The sequence below is a fragment of the Podarcis tiliguerta genome (genome assembly GCF_965153285.1).
Source record: "Podarcis tiliguerta genome assembly, chromosome: 11".
In the NCBI taxonomy this organism is placed as follows: domain Eukaryota; kingdom Metazoa; phylum Chordata; class Lepidosauria; order Squamata; family Lacertidae; genus Podarcis; species Podarcis tiliguerta.
The window spans coordinates 55,042,562-55,063,704 of NC_139544.1; the positions used below are offsets into that span (position 1 = coordinate 55,042,562).

At 47.6% G+C, this 21,143-nt stretch overlaps 1 protein-coding gene across 2 annotated transcripts in view; it reads right to left on the minus strand.

Annotated features, from left to right (window-relative positions):
• Positions 1-21,143, minus strand: part of ARK2C (arkadia (RNF111) C-terminal like ring finger ubiquitin ligase 2C) — a 98,111-nt gene that overhangs the window by 12,541 nt on the left and 64,427 nt on the right. The window contains exons 2-4 of one of the 2 annotated variants that reach the window (XM_083403136.1): positions 7,527-7,818; positions 4,905-4,940; positions 3,495-3,620 (exon numbers count right to left, since the gene is read on the minus strand). In XM_083403136.1, coding sequence (XP_083259262.1) covers positions 3,495-3,620; positions 4,905-4,940; positions 7,527-7,818 — 454 coding nt within the window. The remainder of the gene's footprint in view (positions 1-3,494; positions 3,621-4,904; positions 4,941-7,526; positions 7,819-21,143) is intronic. The other variant, XM_083403137.1, reaches the window with a different exon arrangement.

Below are 21,143 nucleotides of genomic sequence, written 5' to 3' on the forward strand. Positions count from 1 at the left end.
GTAAGGGGAAATGTCTGTGCGTCTTATGGAGTGAATGTGTGGTTGATCGCTGGCTCCCTTGCTGGCCCCGCCCCCTTGCGCAGGCCTCCATTGTTGAATGTTCTGCAGATGGAGGCTGTTTGTTTCCCCAGTGACATGTGACTGGCTGATTAGATTATCAGTCTGGAAACTGTAGAAACGGCTCCCTTTCCTTTCCTAAAGAAGCTGCAGAACTGTGAGTTGAACCCCATAAAAACAGGATTTTTCCCCTTTGCAAAGTCAGCTCAACAACTTTGAGCTGATCCTCAAAAAAACCAGGGCTTTTCCCCCTTTGCAAAAGAAGCTGCACAACTGTGAGCTTATCCCCCCAAAAATGGAGCTTTCCCCTTTCCTCCTCTAAAAACTAGGTGCGTCTTATGGTCAGGTGCATCTTATGGAGTGAAAAATACGTAAATTAAAACAGGATGTTGATATTCTGCACTGAACATCAAACTTCTCTGCTTGTTGGCCTTTTTCACAGAATCTGCATGTGGTCCTGTATGTGGAAAGGACTCTGAGATCCTGTGCAAAACAAGCTCAAATTAGTGTAAAAGGTGTGCCAATAGTCTTTCCCTCCTCTCCCTCCCAGTGGTGTCTGATACCCGTTGGGACTGGTAGGGCAGAAAAGAAAGAAAGAAAGAAAGAAAGAAAGAAAGAAAGAAAGAAAGAAAGAAAGAAAGAAAGAAAGAAAGAAGCTGAGAGAGAACTATATGAAAATGATGTATAGATGGTATCTGTCACCGGTTAAACTGGCAAAAAATGTATAAAAATGGAAAGAAAGAGTGTTGGAGATGTGAAACAGAAGGTACGTTCTATCATATGTGGTGGGAGTGTAAAAAGGTAAAAGCCTTTTGGGAAATGATATATAATGAATTGAAGAAAATTTTGAAAATAACTTCTGTAAAAAAACCAGAAGCCTTCTTACTAGGTATTTTAGGCCGAAAGAAAAGAGGACTTTATTTATGTATGCCTCTACAGCAGCAAGAATGCTGATTGCACAAAATTGGAAGACTGGAGAAATACCAACTTAGGAACAATGGCAAGAGAAGTTGATGAACTATGTAGAACTGGCAAAAATGACAGACAGACTAAGAGAAAAAGACAACAGAGACTTTGGAAAAGAATGGGAACCATTTATATCATACTTGCAGAAACAAAGAAAGTTGATAGACTGGATGGCAGGATTTAAATAAACATTCACATTATTAGTATTAGAAAATGTTTAGAAGATAGAGAAATATTATGGTGTATTTACTTTTATGTTTTTAGGTTTGATGTTATGTTATTAATAACTTTTTCTGTTAGGAGGTAGCAAAGTGGGCGAAAAGAGAAACAAACCAGAAGCGGAAGTTGGGGGAATCCTAGGAGGGGAAGGAGGAAGGAATATATAGTAAAGGTTAAGAATTTCAGATGTATGTAATGAATGAAAAAGAAAAATGAATAAAAAAATTATTAGAAAAAAGAAAGAAAGAAAAAAGAAAAGAAAGAAGCCAACCATAGGTGGAGTCATCCAGTTCTGTTTTTATCCCCATCTTCCTCCCTATGAACTTCTACAAAGGCAACATGAAGGCCACATTCATACCATACATTTAAAGAACTATGATAACTCTTTAAAGAGCCAAAGAATTCTGGGAGCTATGGTTTGTTAATGGGTGCTGAGAGTTGTTAGAAGACTCAGATTCCCCCTTCCAGAACTACAATTCCCAGAGTTCCCTGGGAAGAGGGGTTGATGGTTAAACCACTCTGCTATCTGAAAGAACACAGAACTAGTCTGCTCCATCTTCTGCAGGCAAAGGTGTGGTGGTTGAGGGTTGTGAAAGGTGGGAGACTCAGTACTATTTCTGCAGCAGGGCCCCTGTCTCCATAGCCCTACAGCTACCCAATCAGCATGAAAGGGGAGCTTTTGAGTCACCTAGGCTTAAACAATGACTTTGTAATTTTTTAAGAGTAAAAGGAGGTGAATCGGCCACTGTGGATTGGCTCCTAGGATAGCTCAAAAGAAGGAACACTGGAAGAATATTTAGGGAAAGCTCTGATGCTCTAAAACTAAGCATTATGGGGCACTGAGAACACAAGGTGCTTCCATTTCAAGACAATGGTGTGCAAATTCTGTCATGTACAATGGAACTTCAAGAAAATGACAACTTAAGTCACTCCAAATGAAGATACTCAAGCACTCCAAATAATTTGCCAGTGTATGTGCAAATAATAGATCTTGCTGAAAGGCAATACATGGTGCTTTGCACTGATTATGGTACTGCATCTATTATTATTATTATTATTATTATTATTATTATTATTATTATTGTGGTGCCCCGCAAGACGAATGCCTCGCAAGACGGAAAACCCGCTAGACGAAAGGGTTTTCCGTTTTGGAGGTGCTTCGCAAAACGAATTTGCTATGGGCTTTCTTCACAAGACAAAAATGTCTTGCGATTCCTGGGGTTTTTTCCCCTCCCCCCCTTTTCCCCAAGCCCCTAAGCCGCTTAACAGCTGATCGCTAAGCTGCTTAACAGCTGATCTAAGCCGCTTATCAGCTGATCTAAGCCGCTAATAGCCTTTTAGCAGCTAATCCGCTAATCCCTTAAGCCTTTAATAGCCGCTAATAGCCGCTAAACCGGTAATAGCGCTAATAGCGCTAATCCGCTAATGGGCTTGCTTCGCAAGACGAAAAAAACCACAAGACGAAGAGACTCGCAGAACGGATTCTTTTCGTCTTGCGAGGCACCACTGTATTATTATTATTATTATCATCATCATCATTATTATTACACTGTATTGTCTTAGAAGGCTGCATGGTCTTAGAAGGGGGTGTGACTGTGAGGGGGTGTTGTTGTGTGACTCTCATTAAGGGATCCTGCACTTCTGAATTTGCCACTAAACTACTGTTGCATGACACCCTTCAGATATTTGAACATTGCCATCATGTTTCCTATTAGTCTTCCGTTCTCCATGCTATACACATGCCCAGCTCCTTCAACCGTTCCTCACAGGAACTGGTATCACAAGACTTCTATTTCACCCAGTGGCGTAGCAAGGTCAGGTGGTACCCGGTACGGGAAATTTCTTGTCATCCCCCCTCCCACACACATTGAAATCTAGTTGGACTCCCAAGAGACTGTCATCTACTCTGAGTATAAAAAGACTGGCTGTGATCTACCCATTGTCATTGCCAGGAGTTGTTGGGGGGAAGGATTGACCAAAGCTTTTTTAGTGAATGCTTGGCCTATGTTGCTGAGCTTGCCTGCATGCCTCCTCCAGCAGCCAGGCAGCGCAGGGCTGTCAAAACAAAGCAGCGAAATGTGGTGCAACTCATCCCCTTCCCCTGATGGCTCAGGGTAGGCGGGAGTCGCAGGCGTGCAGCACGCCAAATGTCACCCACCTCGGTAATGACACCCGGGGCGGTCCACCCCCATCGCCCCCACCTTGCTCCGCACCTGATTTCACCCCAGTTGTCACAGCAAGGAATGACTTACCAGTCTGTTCCTTCCGCTAAATATCTGGGCTGGGGGCCCATGGGTTGAGGAGTTTGCAGTTGATGGCCAAATTCGAAGCTTGGATGTAACCGATGAGGTTGGACAGAGATACGCTCCTGAGTCCGCCTACAGGGTTGAGGAAGAAAGGTGAGCGAAAGAGGCTCATGCTTGACACCCACCCCCACTGTTCTGAATCCTGCATCCAAAGCAACACTGATAACCCTGTTCAGACAACTGATTCAGGGTCCGTGAATGCACGGGGTTGGGGGATCAGGGTCATAGGAAGCAGCTAGGTCATGGAATTTGCTCCCATGGGAGGCAATTATGGCCATGGCAAATTCATGGAAAAGGCTATTGATGGCTACTAGCTATGATGGCTGTGCTCTTCAACTAGACTGTGTGCTTCTGCATATCGGTTGCCAGAAACTGCAGGAGGGGAAATGTTTGGGACCTGCTTGCAGGCTTCCCACAGGCATCTGATTGGCCACTGTGAGAATAAGATGCTGGATTAGTTGAGCCATTGGGCTGACCCAGCAGGCTATTCTTATGTCCTTGCCTCCCTTGTCCAGTATGGTGGTACCTCTGGTTGCGAACAGGATCCATTCCGGAGGCCCGTTCACAACCTGAAAAGAACGCAACCCGTGTCTGCACATGCGCAGGTCACGATTCGCTGCTTCTGCGCATGCGTGAGCAGCAAAACCCGGAAGTAACCCTTTCTGGTACATCTAGGTTGCCGCGGGACGCAACCTGAAAATGCGCAACCTGAAGCAAACGTAACATGAGGTATGACTGTATTGTCTAGCCCTCTAGCCTTCCCCAACTGGGTACCTTTGGACTACAATTTGACCAGGCTGGTCAGGGGGGTGGGAGATGGGTTTCAATAACAACTAGAGCACAGTTGGTGAAGGTTGGTCTGTTCTGACTGGCAATGACTCTCCGGGAGGGGGGGGAGCAGGGGAGAGAGAGCTATGCTTCTGGATTTAAAAAAATAAATAACCGGAGATGTCCAGAACGGAACATGTGATCTTCTGTATGATAAGCATGCACTCTACTATTGAGATATTGCCTTTCGCCATCGTTCATGAGCTACACACATTCAGCCTGTGAAAACAAACCCAGTGGTGTGAACACCGGCTCTGACCATGCCCTCAGGAACCCTGCGAAATGTGAGGGCTGTCAAGCATGCACAAGCCTATATTCAAAGCTCAGTGGGATGCTATACCATTAACTCAGCTTGCATTGAGTTTCTGCATAAACGGCAGAAGGCAAAATGCATGGCTGGTCCATCTCTTCTGATGTTCTGAGTATACTGAATGCAAATAGGGCTGTGCCTGCAGATTTAGTCACACTTCCTTGCCCACCTCACCAACCCACACATGCACACGTGCATGCACGCGCATCTTCACTCACCCTGGATCAGTTGCCTGCACAGAGCTTAATGGTGACCTGCAGACAAAGCATTCGAGTCAATAGAGTGTACTCACAGATTGGACAAAGTATTAACGACAGCTTTTCGCAAGCTAGTGTTTTCCCAACGTTCCGGACTACAGCATCCGGCAACCCTGACCATTGTGCCATGCTAGCTGGGGATGCTGGGAGTTGTAGTCTGACAACATTTGAAGGTTGGGGGAGGCTGCAATACATATGATTTGCTTACACAGAAGGTCCCGGTACTCGAGTGAGACAGTGGTTTCAAGGTTGGCCAAGCAGGGACACTCTAGAGCCGTGGTTCCCAATATGAGGCACATGCCCCACAGGGGGGCAATTTGATTTTTAAAGGGGGCAATTTGGAAGCTTGTTTAGACCAAGTTAATGGCCTTTTGAGGGGACGCGGGTGGCGCTGTGGGTAAAAGCCTCAGCGCCTAGGGCTTGCCGATCAAAAGGTCGGCAGTTCGAATCCCCGTGGCGGGGTGCGCTCCCGTTGTTCGGTCCCAGCGCCTGCCAACCTAGCAGTTCGGAAGCACTCTCGGGTGCAAGTAGATAAATAGGGACCGCTTACTAGCGGGAAGGTAAATGGTGTTTCCATGTGCGGCTCTGGCTCGCCAGAGCAGCGATGTCACACTGGCCACGTGACCCGGAAGTGTCTCCGGACAGCGCTGGCCCCCGGCCTCTTGAGTGAGATGGGCGCACAACCCTAGAGTCTGTCAAGACTGGCCCGTACGGGCAGGGGTACCTTTACCTTTTTTAATGGCCTTTTAGGCTTCCTCTACGTGAGTAGGAGTTCACTTTTTGAATAATAAGAATTATATTTTTACAGGGGTGGGGGGCATCAGGATTTTAGAGGTGCTTAGGTGGGGCATGGCCCAAAAAAAAAAAAAAAGATTGGGAACCACTGCTCTAGAGACAGACACCCTGTGGTTTGACCCCATTTTATGTATACTGTTGCTGTGCATAGAGTTTCGAGATTTTAGGCCAGGGATGAAGAACCAATGGCCCTCCAGATGTTGTTTCCTAACTATTGTCCATACTGACTGTGGCTGATGAGAGTCCATCAGTATCTGGGGGGCAACAAGTTCCTTCCAGACCTGTTATATACCAGAATTAAGTAGTAAAGTTTCTTTTTTCTAGATGGTACCACTTCAGCCCACAGAAGCAGGGAAAGGGCAGGGTGCTGCATGCTTACGTTTATTTATTTTATTTCTTTATAGAAATATTTATATATCACTGTATCATAAATATATATGTATTGCAGGGATTTGTGACAACATAAAAATATAAAACCAAACAATAAAATCATGAAATGTTAAAAGCAACTTGTCAGGGAACTGCCATCGGAGCTGGAGGCGGAGAGAAGGCTCCAGAGGGATGCCGGAGAGGGTCCCAGTAGGGAGAGAGGTAGCCCATCCGCTGGGGAAGGAAATCAGCGTAACACCAGTGGAGAAGGGGGGCAGATGGGGAAATCGGAGAGGTGGCTCCAGGACTCCTCGCCGGAGACCAGCGGAGAGAGTACGGGTACTCCGCTGCCCACACCCTCCCTGCGCAGAAGACTTCCACGCAAGGAGAGTAGGAGAAGACTGGGCGTCAAACAGCTTTTATGCTGGAAGAGGTTCAAGAAACGCCCACTGACGGATTCTGCCAGCGACTGAGGCAGCCACGAAACTTGAGGCTGTCCGGACAGAAAGGGTTCAACCAGGTAACCTAGCCAGGAGTGGCGGCAACTTACGCACGAGCAACCCCTAGAACCATTACAGAACTCAAAAACAAATTAAAAACAAATATCAGTTGACCCTTTGGGGGATGCTGCCCTATGTGGGTGGGGAGTGGGAATGACACACAAATTGGGTGTCAGCCGTAAAACTAGAAATTCTTTGTTATTATGGTAGGCAGCCATTGATAAGCCCATCCTCCACTGATTTAACTTACAGCCTTTGAAATCCACCCACCTTTGCTAAAGGTTTTTGAGCGGAACAAAGGATGCAACAGCAGTGGGTTTTCTGCCTTGGCAGGGGATTGGACTAAAATACCTGGCAGTGTTCTTCAACCTTAGGTCCCCAGATTTTGTGGCACCACAACCCCAGCCAGCTTAGTTAATGGTACAGATTGATAGGAGCTGTAGTCAGGGCGGGCCCACTCATGAAGCAAGGTGAGGCAACTGCCTCAGGCAGCAATATCCACCAGGGCAGGAGATCCCAATGTCTATCTTTCTTTCCTGTAGATCTTCCCTCACCCATTCTTCCCTGGCAGGGAGGCAGGGTGCCATGGAGAGCTAAGGCATCAGGAAGAAGGCTACAGTAGAAATAATGTCCCTGGTGTGCTAGCTTTCTGCATGCAGGGATATTTGTTGTTGTGTTGTTGTTTTTTTGCAAAAGCAGAACTGCAACTTGCACAATCCATTGGCCATGTTGGCTGGGGCTAATGGGCTCAGAAGAGTCCAACAGCGTGCAGAACTGCAACTTGCACAATCCATTGGCCATGTTGGCTGGGACTAATGGGCTCAGAAGAGTCCAACAGCATGCAGAAGACATTGACTGTTAGGATGTCCCAAACCGGTCACATCCATGATCTTGACTGATGGTGGAGATGCTTGCTCACCTGGGATGAGGCATGAGTCTGCGGTGCTGGGCCTCGAGGAGCTGCTGCTGGAGGAGGTATTGCTGGTGAAGGGCCTGAGGTAGGAAAGAGGGTCCCGTCACTTCCTGGAATGGCAGGGCAGGCAGAGGCGGCAGGGGCGGGTGCAGGGGGCCTCCGTGCTGGTGCGCGGTTGCCATGTGAGGCTGGACGGCGTGAGGCAGGGGGAAGTCTGTGGAAATCTGAGGCTGGGGGCCCAGGTGGAAGTGCCGGCAGGAGGTAGCATGAGGATGCTGAGACCTTTGAAAAGGAGCGCCTGGAAGGGAAAAGACGGGAGAGCGGTCAGAGGTGCTCTGCGCAACCCGAGGCGTGTTCACATGTCATGCTGGGCCCAGGTACAAGCTGTGCACAAGTGCTGGTGCGAAAGACTGGTGACTGGGAGCGGCCGCCGAGACCACATAACACCGGTCTTGAAAGTCCTACATTGGCTCCCAGTACGTTTCCGAGCACAATTCAAAGTGTTGGTGCTGACCTTTAAAGCCCTAAACAGCCTCGGCCCAGTATACCTGAAAGAGCGTCTCCACCCCCATCATTCTACCCAGACACTGAGGTCCAGCACCGAGGGCCTTCTGGTGGTTCCCTCACTCCGAGAAGCCAAGTTATAGGGAACCAGACAGAGGGCCTTCTCGGTAGTGGCACCCTCCCTGTGGAACGCCCTCCCACCAGATGTCAAAGAGAACAACAACTACCAGACTTTTAGAAGACATCTGAAGGCAGCCGTGTTTAGGGAAGCATTTAATGTTTGATGTATTACAGTATTTTAATATTTTTTGGGAAGCCGCCCAGAGTGGCTGGGGAAGCCCAGCCAGATGGGTGGGGTATAAATAATAAATTATTATTATTATTATTATTATTATTATTATTATTATTATTATTAGGGTACACTCTTGAGAGAGCGACTCACTTTGAACAGAAACGCAATACCTTTCACCATGGGAGGGGCAAAGCTACTCAGTCTGCTGTACAGTTTCTGCTAAATGCTTACATAGGGCCGTAGCATGGGGGCCCACAGCCCCGGGCGCATGATTTGGAGGTGGGGCGAGATAGATGTTGTCGTCCCCAGATCCCCACCCTGATTGCCGTCAGAAGTCTCTGGGCCCCAGAGCCCAGCCTGGCCTTGGCACCACACCCCCTGCCCCCTCACTGAATGGTTATCTGGTCAGTGTTGGGGAGTGCGCCCGCCAATGGCCGCATCAGTTGACCACGCTCCCCCTTGCATGGGTACGCAGGCAGGTGGCACAGCGCAGCCCTGTGAACCCTCTGTGCCCCACACCCACCCAGCAGTGGCGGTAAGGGTTGGGCTGGCACAGTGGATTTTGTTCACCCTCTGTGCCCAGCCCCTGGTCCTGCCTTGTGCATACACATGCCCTAGGCACCAACAAAGGACTCAATGCCCACCGTGCTGATAGCCAACTTTAAGCCCCACATCCACTACCAACATCCTACCTCTCCCTCAATTAAGCACTTTGAAATATACTCGGAGTCGAGAGTGGATTTCATGCTCTTTATTCAGCTCATAGTGGTCAGAAGGAATGGAAGTTCCCCCAGAATGTCTGCTTTATATACATTATTTACACAATGGGCCCCACGTGATTGGCTAATTCTGGGATTCTCCTGTAGGCCAATCAGGTTGTGGATTCACTTCCACCTGGAGCTGGATTGGGTGGCTCCTGTGGACCAATCAGACTGCTGCATTCTGGATCCTATTGTTCTAGGACCAATCAGACTGCTGAATCCTATTGTTCTAGGACCAATCAGACTGCTGCATTCTGGATCCTATTGTTCTAGGACCAATCAGACTGCTGAATCCTATTGTTCTAGGACCAATCAGACTGCTGCATTCTGAATCCTATTGTTCTAGGACCAATCAGACTGCTGCATTCTGAATCCTGTTGTTCTAGGACCAATCAGACTGCTGCATTCTGAATCCTGTTGTTCTAGGACCAATCAGACTGCTGCATTTTGGATCCTATTCAACCACTTGAACTTGGATTATGACTTCTGCCACAAACTTTAAGGCGGGCACAGCTTTTGCATGGCATGCAAGAAGCATCTTTGGACTGGGTAAGCAAACAGGCCCTTCTTCGAGTGGGTTGGGCTTGAGCCGTCTGTTTGTGCCAGTGCTGGCATCTGTGCGACCAAGGCAAGAGGGGAGAAGACCATGCTGGCATGTCCTTCCACGCCTCCCTTGTGGGCAGAGGCCCGCCAACAGGGGCAGGAGGGAGGGCTGAGCTCTGTGGGGAAAGAGAAGGAACAGGCATTGCCCAGGTGGCTTTCCCTTTTGACTACCTACAGGGCTCCTCTCTAGGGTCTGACTCATTGCTTCAGGTTCCTTCCCAAGCAACACCAAGATTTCTTGGGCATCAGGGCCGGCCCACCCATGAGGTAAGGTGAGACGGCCAACTCGGACAACAGATCCCAATGTTTCCCAATTATTTCCCGCCTTTTTTCTCATGTCGCTCTTCATCCACCCCTTATTCCTTGGTGGGGAGGCACCATTTTGGGGTTCGCCTCAGGAGCCAAAATGTCTAGGGCCTGCCTTAGATTCCAGTTCCTCCAGTGCATCCTACTGGTCTGTATTAAGTTGTGGGTGAACATATCAGACAACACATATCAGGCGATTCTTCAAACAGTTCTTGTTTATTCACAGGCCAGAATTGGGCTGAAGGGTTCAGCCAACCTGCTTATATAGAGCTCAACTACAAAGCAACAGTAACAACTTTCTGTAACTATCCAATCACTGAACGTCACTTTCAATTCCTTATTTGCATATGTGGACCTGAGTGAAAACTACCTACAGTATCCCCCTGCTGGCCCAGGGTGAGAACTTCAGTACATAACAGTCTGACCAGCCTTTCCAGGACATCTCCACAGGACACAAACCAGAGGCGCCAGACTGCCTACAAGATTGAGGGAGCCTAGCATGCGCTGTGGGGGGGATGATGTCATGTGTGTAACATGTGATGTTGCACGGGTCAACCAACATCGTACAGGCTGGTGTGACCTTCTGCAAGGCCGTGCCAGTCCCCTCAGCATCTCCTGATAGGCCAGTTTGCCTTCCATGACATCACATCCTCCGGAGGAGGCCGAGCACTCATGCCTGGCCCCCTCAACATTGAGGGGGCCAGGCGCCCTTCAAACAAAAATGGAGGAGGCTGAAGATACCTCGACCCCCCTGGAGTTGACAAACCAGCACACACGCATGCCTGCTTTCACTTCTCAGGGTTCATAGAATCATAGAATCATAGAGTTGGAAGAGACCACAAGGGCCATCGAATCCAACCCCCTGCCAAGCAGGAAACACCATCAGAGCACTCCTGACATATGGTTGTCAAGCCTCTGCTTAAAGACCTCCAAAGGAGGAGACTCCACCACACTCCTTGGCAGCAAATTCCACTGTCGAACAGCTCTTACTGTCAGGAAGTTCTTCCTAATGTTTAGGTGGAATCTTCTTTCTTGTAGTTTGGATCCATTGCTCCGTGTCCGCTTCTCTGGAGCAGCAGAAAACAACCTTTCTCCCTCCTCTATGTGACATCCTTTTATATGAAACACACACACAAGAAAACCCTTTTTGCTCCTTCTTCAGCTGCTGCCCTGCAAGCTCTGAGAAGCTCCTCCTTCTTTATACATAAATCAGACTCATTCCGGACATTCCTTCAAATACAGGGTTCTTTCAAGTAAAGTAAAGCAGGGCATATAACCATCTTGATTCTGCCCAATAGGTGCAGTGACCATTTTAAATATGTGAAGGGCTCGATTTTAACGCTTCATAATTCGAGATGTGGAAAATATGGAAACAACAGGAGAAGCAGGACTAAGATGTGGAGATATGCTCCAGAGATCCAGACCGTGGGGAGCCCCAAGAAATTACCGTATTTTTTGCTCTATAAGACTCACTTTTTCCCTCCTAAAAAGTAAGGGGAAATGTGTGTGCGTCTTATGGAGTGAATGCAGGCTGCGCAGCTATCCCAGAAGCCAGAACAGCAAGAGGCATTGCTGCTTTCACTGTGCAGCGATCCCTCTTGCTGTTCTGGCTTCTGAGATTCAGAATATTTTTTTTCTTGTTTTCCTCCTCCAAATACTAGGTGCGTCTTGTGGTCTGGTGCGTCTTATAGAGCGAAAAATACGGTAATAAATATAATTTGGACTATAATTTGATCTTTTTTATTTTAATTGAAGTATTATGATTGGATAATCAATTGGATGTTTTTTATTGGAAAATCAATAAAAACGATTTATAAAAATAATAATAATAAAATATATCTGAAGGGCAGTCACAAGGAAGATGGAGCATGCTTGTTTGTTTCTTTGCTGCTCCAGAGGGTGGGATCCAAGTTATGAGTTGAACCATTAGGAAGAACTTTCTGATGGTAGGAGTTCTTTGACAGTGGAATGGGCTACCCTGGGAGATGGTGGGCTCTCCTCCTTCAGAGGTTTGGAGGGACATCTGCCAGGGATTCGTCAGCAGGATTCCTGCATTGCAGAGGATTATTCTAGGAGTCTAGGCAGCTTCGCTTTCAATCTGAGTTTCTATTAAAGACAGCAAACAAATGGCCTCGTCAAAGCCCCTAAATTTATTGAGACAAAAAGATGCAGGTGTCCATAATCCCTGTTAGGCTCATACATAAATCTCCAGTCCCCCATTTCCCTGGCTTAGTTTTAAGGAATCCTTACTCAGAAAGTCTCAAGAGGCTTGACACCTCTTGGGTGGTCCTAATCTCATTCAGCCTTCAGGTAACCTTTGCATAACCTCCCATTAAGCCTAAATTAAACCAAGCAGGACCTGCCTGAAATCAGGAAAATATCCCCCTTCTCCTGGCCAGATGAGATATTGGGGAAATGGGTGAATCTGTCAATCTCTCTCTCTCGTTCTCGTTCTCTTTCTCCATTTCCACTTCAGTTTGTGGGTTAAACCACAGAGCCTAGGGCTTGCCAATCAGAAGGTCGGCGGTTTGAATCCCTGTGACGGGGTGAGGTCCCTGCTCCTGCCAACCTAGCAGTACAAAAGCACGTCAAAAGTGCAAGTAGATAAATAGGTACCGCTCCAGCGGGAAGGTAAACGGCATTTCCGTGTGCTGCTCTGGTTCTCCAGAAGCGGCTTAGTCATGCTGGCCACATGACCCAGAAGCTGTACGCCGGCTCCTTCGGCCAATAAAGCGAGATGAGCGCCACAACCCCAGAGTTGGCCACGACTAGACGTAATGGTCAGGGCCCCTTTACCTTTACCTTATTTATTTAATCCTCATGAAAAGTCACCGCATTTTAGTGTGAATTTCTCCTGATACACACACTTTTGTACGCAATTTTACCCAATATACACATTTTTTTCAAGGCAATTTCCCGGAAAACAATGTGTTTCTCAATGTTATTTTCACTAATACAGGCATTTTTGTACCCATTACTTGAGTAGAGAACTGTGCTGCAAAATTCAGAGCAGTGCAAATTCTGAAGAATGCCCGTGTTTCCAATCTCATGTTGTTTCAGAAAATGTGGATCAATTGGGTAGGTTCAAACCTAGTCCAAACTTTGGAGAGTACGTTCCTGTTTCCTCAAGTTCTACCATCGCGATCGGTTGTATTTCCAGACAATTTCCCTAGCTAGTTGCTCATCTCCATACGACTCCAGGTTTCCAAAGTGTGGCATCCATCACTTGCTGAACTGTTGTGGTTGCTAGACAAGCAAATAGGTCTGAGCAGAAGCTGGCGAGTGGCTGCAATAATGTATGGCTGCTTGTCGCAAAGTTTCTGGTGTCTCCCTTAAGCAAGGAAGAAACAAGGCTGTGCCCCTGGGCATTTCCCAAGGCAACAACATCAGAGAGGGGGCAACCTGCCAGGTGAAACTTTGCACATTTCTTCACATTATTACCTGCTTCCTCCGACTCAGCTTTCAGATGGGTACCTCTCCTACCTGAAGATTAGGAGATTGAGATGACAGTAGAATAAAGATGGGGCACCTCTGAGCATGTGCAGTGTACTACACTAGCTAATAATAATAATAATAATAATAATAATAATAATAATAATAATTTATTTATACCCTACCCATCTGGCTGAGTTTCCTCAGCCACTCTGGGTGGTTGCCAATCGAGTGTTAAAAAAAATACAGCATTAAATATTTTAAAACTTCCCTAAACAGGGCTGCCTTCAGATGTCTTTTAAAAATAAGATAGCGGCTTATTTCCTTGACATCTGATGAGAGGGCATTCCACAGGGCGGACGCCACTACCGAGAAGACCCTCTGCCTGGTTCGCTGTAACCTCACTTCTCGCAATGAGGGAACCACCAGAAGGCCCTCGGAGCTGGACTTCAGCGTCCAGGCTGAACAATGGGGGTGGAGACGCTCCTTCAGGTATACAGGACTGAGGCAGTTTAGGGCTTTAACGGCCAGCACTTACACTTTGAATTGTGCTCGGAAACGTACTGGGAGCCAATGCAGAGATCTCAGGACCGGTGTTATGTGGTCCCGGTGGCCATTCCCAGTCACCAGTCTAGCTGCCGCATTCTAGATTAATTGTAGTTTCCAGGGAGTCCTTCATGCCCGCCTGCCCTGTGTCACCCCAAAACAGTACTTCTGTCTTGTCAGAATTCAATCTCAATCTGTTAGCCACCATACATCCTCCAACCACCTCCAGGCACTCACACAGGCCATTCACCGCCTTCACTGGTTCTGATTTGAAAGAGAGGTAGAGCTGGGTGTCATCTGCATACTGATGAACGCCCAGCGCAAACCCCCTGATGATCTCTCCTTGTGGCAAGTACCATGGACACCCTCCAGACACCTGGAATCAGGGAATATAGCTTGAATCTTTATAGAAACAGAAATTAGGTAAGGAGCTACCAAAAAATGTTATATGCTCTTTTTACTTCTCCATCCCCCTGCACTAAATTGCTGGTGATGCCGTTAAGGCCTAGCTTTTACATGGGTGATTAAAGTGTGTTTGGACTATACCACATCAAATTGCTGGGAGGGGGGTGGTTCACCTCATTGAATGCTCCTCCATCCAAGAAAAATCCCTGCACTGAGAAATCTCGAGTGTCAGTGAGAAAGCAAGGCTCTATCTGGTACGTAGGCTGAGACCCTATCTGCCCGTGGACTGCCTCGCCAGAGTGATGCATGCTCTGGTTATCTCTCACTTGGACTACTGCAATGCGCTCAGTCCAGTATATCTGAAGGAGTGCCTCCACCCCCATCGTTCAGCCCAGACACTGAGATCTAGCGCCGAGGGCCTTCTGGCGGTTCCCTCACTGCGAGAAGCCAAGTTACAGGGAACCAGGCAGAGGGCCTTCTCGGTAGTGGCACCCGCTGTGTGGAACGCTCTCCCACCAGATGTCAAAGAGAACAGCAACTACCAGACTTTTAGAAGACTTCTGAAGGCAGCCCTGTTCAGGGAAGCTTTTAATGTTTGATGCATTACTGTATTTTAATATTTTGTTGAAAGCTGCCCAGAGTGGCTGGGGAAACCCGGCCAGATGGGCAGGGTATAAATAATAAATTATTATTATTATTATTATTATTATTATTATTATTATTATTATTATTATTTAGGGCTCTTCTTTCCTACATGCTAGTTTTCTATATGCAGAGATATGGGCGTTGTTTTAATTTTACAGAACTGCATTAACACGTGTGAGTCCTCATCTCCACACTTAGCCCTGCGATCAGAACTGGACCATACTCAAGCCTAGGTATTGCACAAAACAAAGGGCTCTGTCTGTATCTTATTCATTCAGACCTGATGCAGGAGCAGCTCTAGCTAATGGCCACCTTATTCCATTTGGCTTCCCTCCTCCTGAGGGACAAGAACATGCAAAGCACAGGGCCAGGAGGGTGCTGATGATCCGGTCTCCCTCCCCGCTCTCCCTCCTGGTTTCGCACACTGAACGTTTTGAAAACCCCTTTGCCTCGAAGCCACCTCTCTGCAGCTACCAGGGGAAGGGCAGCGCTCAGGAATTGTTCAGCTGCTTGCCAAAAAAATAAAAAATAAAAAGTGGAGAGAAGAGAGCCCTAATTGGGGACTGAATATCAAATGTTCTCCCGCTGCTTGCCTCGTGATGTGGTTTCACGCCGGGGAGATGCTGCAATGCTGCGGCCCTGGAAGAAAATCTCTTTTTGCAGGCAAAGGAAAGTCTTAAAGGATGGGGATGCAGAGAGCTGCTTTATAGCAAGCCGGACCCCTGGTCCATCTAAGTCACAACTGTCTGACGGATTCTGCAGGGTCTCAAGGAATTGGATTTTTTCCATCATCTGCTACCAAATATCAGTGTAAAGGACCCCTGACCATTCGGTCCAGTCGTGGCCAATTCTGGGGTTGTGGCGCTCATCTCGCTTCATTGGCCAAGGGAGCCGGCGTACAGCTTCCGGGTCATGTGGCCAGCATGACTTAGCCACTTCTGGCGAACCAGAGCAGCACACGGAAATGCCGTTTGCCATCCTGCTGGAGTGGTACCTATTTATCTACTTGCACTTTTTGGGGTGCTTTCGAACTGCTAGGTTGGCAGGAGCTGGGATCGAGCAACGGGAGCTCACCCCGTCACGGGGATTCGAACCACCGACCTTCTGATCGGCAAGCCCTTGGCTCTGTGGTTTAACCCACAGCGCCACCCGCGTCCCTCAAATATCAGTGTAGGAGAGGGAAATTTTCACCTAAGACTTTTGCCCCATTGCAACACAAACATCTCTGTGATTCAGCAGAGTGAAAGCCATTTGTCCATTCAGAGTGAGGGCCGGAAACACGACCCTCGCTCTGAACTGGATTTGTGACGTTGTCATAAAAAGCTCCCTCTGGGCGCTCAGCCTTGACACGGTGAGGGCAAACGTGTGGAGGGGTGGGAGTATGTATGTATGTATGTCAGCCACACACCCTTGGCTCATTTCCCTTTTGAATATGAGAAAGCTGGTCAGTGCATTCAAGGTTATGTCCTTGCAAACTCTGTTCAGACTTGCAACAAGCATCTCTCCCTTCCCCTTGCTGTTTTAGTCCTAACCTTCCAGAAGACAGTGGGCATGTGTTTCTGATTTCTATTTTCCTCTGCACAGCCCTGAGGACTAGAAACTTACATTTTTCAGGAACAAGACCTATGACCTTCTATATACAGCACATTCCAACTTGAGATCCTTTAAACTGAGGGTGTGCATCTCCCTCATCCTTCCCAATCTGCTTCGGGAGGTTAAGGACAGATTTTTTTGGGGGGGGGGTCAGGTGTGGAGAGGGAAGCAGTGCCATCGCCCAAGCAACAATCCAAGTACCGGCAAAGCTAGTTAGTTGAATACTGGCCTGAAAAGATCAATTATAGAAGTTGTGGTCAATAACCTGGCTTAAAAAAGGCTGATCCCCGAAGAATTGATGCTTTTGAATTATGGTGCTGGAGGAGACTCTTGAGAGTCCCATGGACTGCAAGAAGATCAAACCGATCCATTCTGAAGGAAATCAGCCGAGTGCTCACTGGAAGGACAGATCCTGAAGCTGAGGCTCCAAGACTTTGGCCACCTCATGAGAAGAGAAGACTCCCTGGAAAAGACCCTGATGCTGGGAAAGATGGAGGGCACAAGGAGAAGGGGACGACAGAGGACGAGATGGTGGGACAGTGTTCTCGAAGCTACCAGCATGAGTTTGACCAAACTGCGGGAGGCAGTGGAAGGCAGGAGTGCCTGTCGTGATCTGGTCCAGGAGGTCACGAAGAGTCGGACACGACTAAACGACTAAACGACTAAACGCCAACAATAAATGTTGAAGATGTGGATTAAATAAGGCAGATTTCATACGTATCTCTTGGAACTGTTCTCAGATAGAAATATTCTGGAAATTGGTTCAGGTTAATATCTCTGCCATGTTAGGATATCATATACCCTTGGAAGCTAAAATATCACTGCTTGGTTTTCTAGAATAGGTTGTTTTGGAAAATAATTGAGAAATCGCTTTCAGCTTTATAATGGCTGCTAAGATTATAATAGGGATGCGGGTGGCGCTGTGGGTAAAAGCCTCAGCGCCTAGGGCTTGCCAATCGAAAGGTCGGCGGTTCGAATCCCCGCGGTGGGGTGCGCTCCCGTCGTTCGATCCCAGCGCCTGCCAACCTAGCAGTTCGAAAGTACCTCCGGGTGCAAGTAGATAAATAGGGACCGCTTACTAGCGGGAAGGTAAACGGCGTTCCGTGTGCTGCGCTGGCTCGCCAGAGCAGCGATGTCACGCTGGCCACGTGACCCGGAAGTGTCTCCGGACAGCGCTGGCCCCCGGCCTCTTGAGTGAGATGGGCGCACAACCCTAGAGTCTGTCAAGACTAGCCCGTACGGGCAGGGGTACCTTTACCTTTTAAGATTATAATAACTAAAAGGTGAGGGGAAATGATAACTCCTACTCTATCTGAATGGAATGAGAAAATTTGGTGCATAGTAACAAGGATTAAGCTAACTTATTCTAAAATAAGACTCTCTGGGCTTCAGCAAAAGGAACCCCAAGCATCCAGAGTGCCGCGGGAACTCCCAACACACTCCGGAGGCTCCAGGCGGCTATCTGGAGAGCAAGAGGGCTCAGTGCGCACCGACCCCTCTCGCTCTCCAGGCTTCAGCAAAAGCAACGTGAAGCCTCCGGAGCGCGGTGGGAGCGCTCCCACTGCGCTTCGGAGGCTTCGCATTGCTATCGCTGAAACCAAGGAGCCTGCATTCGCTCCATAAGATGCACACACATTTCCCCGTAATTTTTGGAGGGGAAAATGTGCGTCTTATAGAGCGAAAAATACGGTAAGTTCACCTCTTTGTGGGAACGGAACCACATTTCTCTACATCCCTTGTCATGTCCCAAGGCCACCCGGTGAGCTTTGTGGCCAAGTGACGATTTGAACCCAGACCTCATGCCACACTCTGACCATTGCACTACACTGCCAGGCAGGCACCAGTTCACCAGGCTCATCCGCAGAGCCCAGACGGCCGATACTGTTCTCCTCTTCTCTCGCCCCGACTCAGCTCTCTGAGCTCTGCAGTGCTTCCGCATTTCAAATTTTGAATATTTATGGCCTCTGCTAACCAAACAGCAAAGACATTTACTTTTCATTTCATGAAGAAACACGATTATGTCTAGTAGGAACCAGTCCTGGGTTATGGAATACGCTGAACACTAACAGGATCATCCGTTGTGTGTTTACTCAGATGTAAGAACCCCACTTTGTGCAAAGGAACTTACTTCTAACTATGTGTGCACAGGACAGCGGACTTAGCTATAGAGTGACTGATCGTGGAAGTGTACTGTTGGAAGGGACCCCAAGAGCCATCTAGTCCAACCCCTTTAATGTTCCTTCCTAGCTTCGCACGTGCACAGAGAAACTGAAACCTGCCTCGTAGGCAGAGTTAAGCCTTTGGAACTCACTGCCACAAGATGTAATAATTTTGACAGCTTTAACAGAGAGAGTCAGTGTGGTTTGCGGGTTGGGCTAGGCCCCAGGAAACTAGGGTTCGGTTCCTCACTCAGTCACGAAGCTCGGTCTGCTCAAAGGCTTGCTTATCCAGTCCTACTCAGAGTAGACCTATTCAAATGGCTGGGCACGGCTAACTCAAACTGAACCTACCTCGCAGGGTGGTTGTCAGGCTGAAACAGAGAGCAGAGAACCACCTTTAGAGAAGATGGGAAAACATGCGTTTTATTGGAAAACATGCGTTTAGAAAAGATTGGGAGATGGCTATTGAATATAAGGGAAATAACTATAACTATGTACAGCTGAAAACGCTGGCAGCGTTAAGGTAAATTCAACAGTGTAAATAAGTTTTGATGGAGGCAATAATGCAGTACTGAATGGTACAGTGGTACCTCAGGTTAGGAACTTAATTCGTTCCGGAGGTCCGTTCTTAATCTGAAACTGTTCTTAACCTGAAGCATCACTTTAGCTAATAGGGCCTCCCGCTGCCGCCGCGCCGCCGGAGCACAATTTCTGTTCTCATCTTGAAGCAAAGTTCTTAACCTGAAGCACTATTTCTGGGTTAGCAGAGTCTGTAACCTGAAGCATCTGTAACCTGAAGCATAGGTAACCTGAGGTACCACTCTATAGGGTTTTTTTTCTTTGTAAAATATGCAGATTTATGATATGAACCAGGGAAAGAGAAGAAGGGAAATCATTGATATCTTAAGGATGTAAAAAAGAGTATTTTAAATTGTAAAACAGAAAATTTAATAAAAATTATATACCAAAAAACACACACACAAAAACAGAGAACCACCTTCACTGCGTTAAGCTCTTCAGAGGAAAGGTGAAATATATGTGAATATGTATGTATGTATGTATGTATGTATGTATGTATAAATAAATGGGAATTGGAAAAATTAATGGAGGGCAAAGCCATATGCCTATGTTCTCCCTTCGCTGTTCAAGGCACTAGCACTTCTAATAATAATAAATAATAATTTTTTATTTATACTCCACCCTTCCTGGTTTAAAAAACCGGGCTCAGGGAGGCTAACAGCAAATATAAAACATTGATTAAAATATGAATCATAGAATCATAGAGTTGGAAGAGACCACAAGGGCCATTGAGTCCAACCCCCTGCCAAGCAGGAAACACCATCAGAGCACTCCTGACATATGGTTGTCAAGCCTCTGCTTAAAGACCTCCAAAGAAGGAGACTCCACCACACTCCTTGGCAGCAAATTCCACTGTCGAACAGCTCTTACTGTCAGGAAGTTCTTCCTAATGTTTAGGTGGAATCTTCTTTCTAAGAAGATTTATGACTTAAAAACAGCATTTTATGACTTAAAAACAGCCTAAAACAGCATAAAACACAACATAAAATGCAGGATCACTATCAATAAAATTCAGGGGTCATTTTGTTGGGGGGGGGGGACCCGAGTCAGTAGACATCAAATGATCACCAGGGCTAACTGGCCAAGTTGGTCCTACTAGGCCAGCAAGGAGACCAGGGAAGAATTTAAATGTGGGGTCCCAGAAAGGGTTTTTTCATAGAAGAGGAAAGGGGAAAGGGAATAGAGCAGCCTTTCTCAACCCAGATGTTGTTGAACTACAACTCCCATCACCCCTAGCTAGCAAGGCCAGAGCTCAGGGATGATGGGAGTTGTAGTCCAACAACATCTGGGAACCCACAGGTTGAGAACCGCTGGGATAGAGGATTGGCTAATTCAAATTGAAGGCCAGGCGGAATAGCTCTGTCTGACAGGTCCTGCGGAAGGAGATCAAGTCCTGGAGGGCCCTGGTCTCGTGGGACAGAGCATTCCACCAGGTCGGAGCCATCACTGAAAAAGCCCTGGCCCTGGTGGAGGATAGTCTGGCTTCCTTAGGGCCCGGGACCTTCAAGCTATTATTATTCATGGACTTTAGGGTCCTCTGCGGGGCATACCAGGAGAGGCGGTCCCATAAGTACGAGGGTCCTAGGCTGCATAGGGCTTTAAAGGTCAAAACCAGCACCTATACTCCACCGGGAGCCAGTGCAGCTTGAAAAGCACTGGGTGAATATGCTCCCATGGCAGAGACCCCGTGAGGAGCCTCGCTGCAGCATTCTGCATCCGCTGGAGTTTCTGGGACAGTTTCAAGGGCAGCCCCTCGTAGAGCGAGTTACAGTAGTAATACCAGTTGTGGAAATAGGAG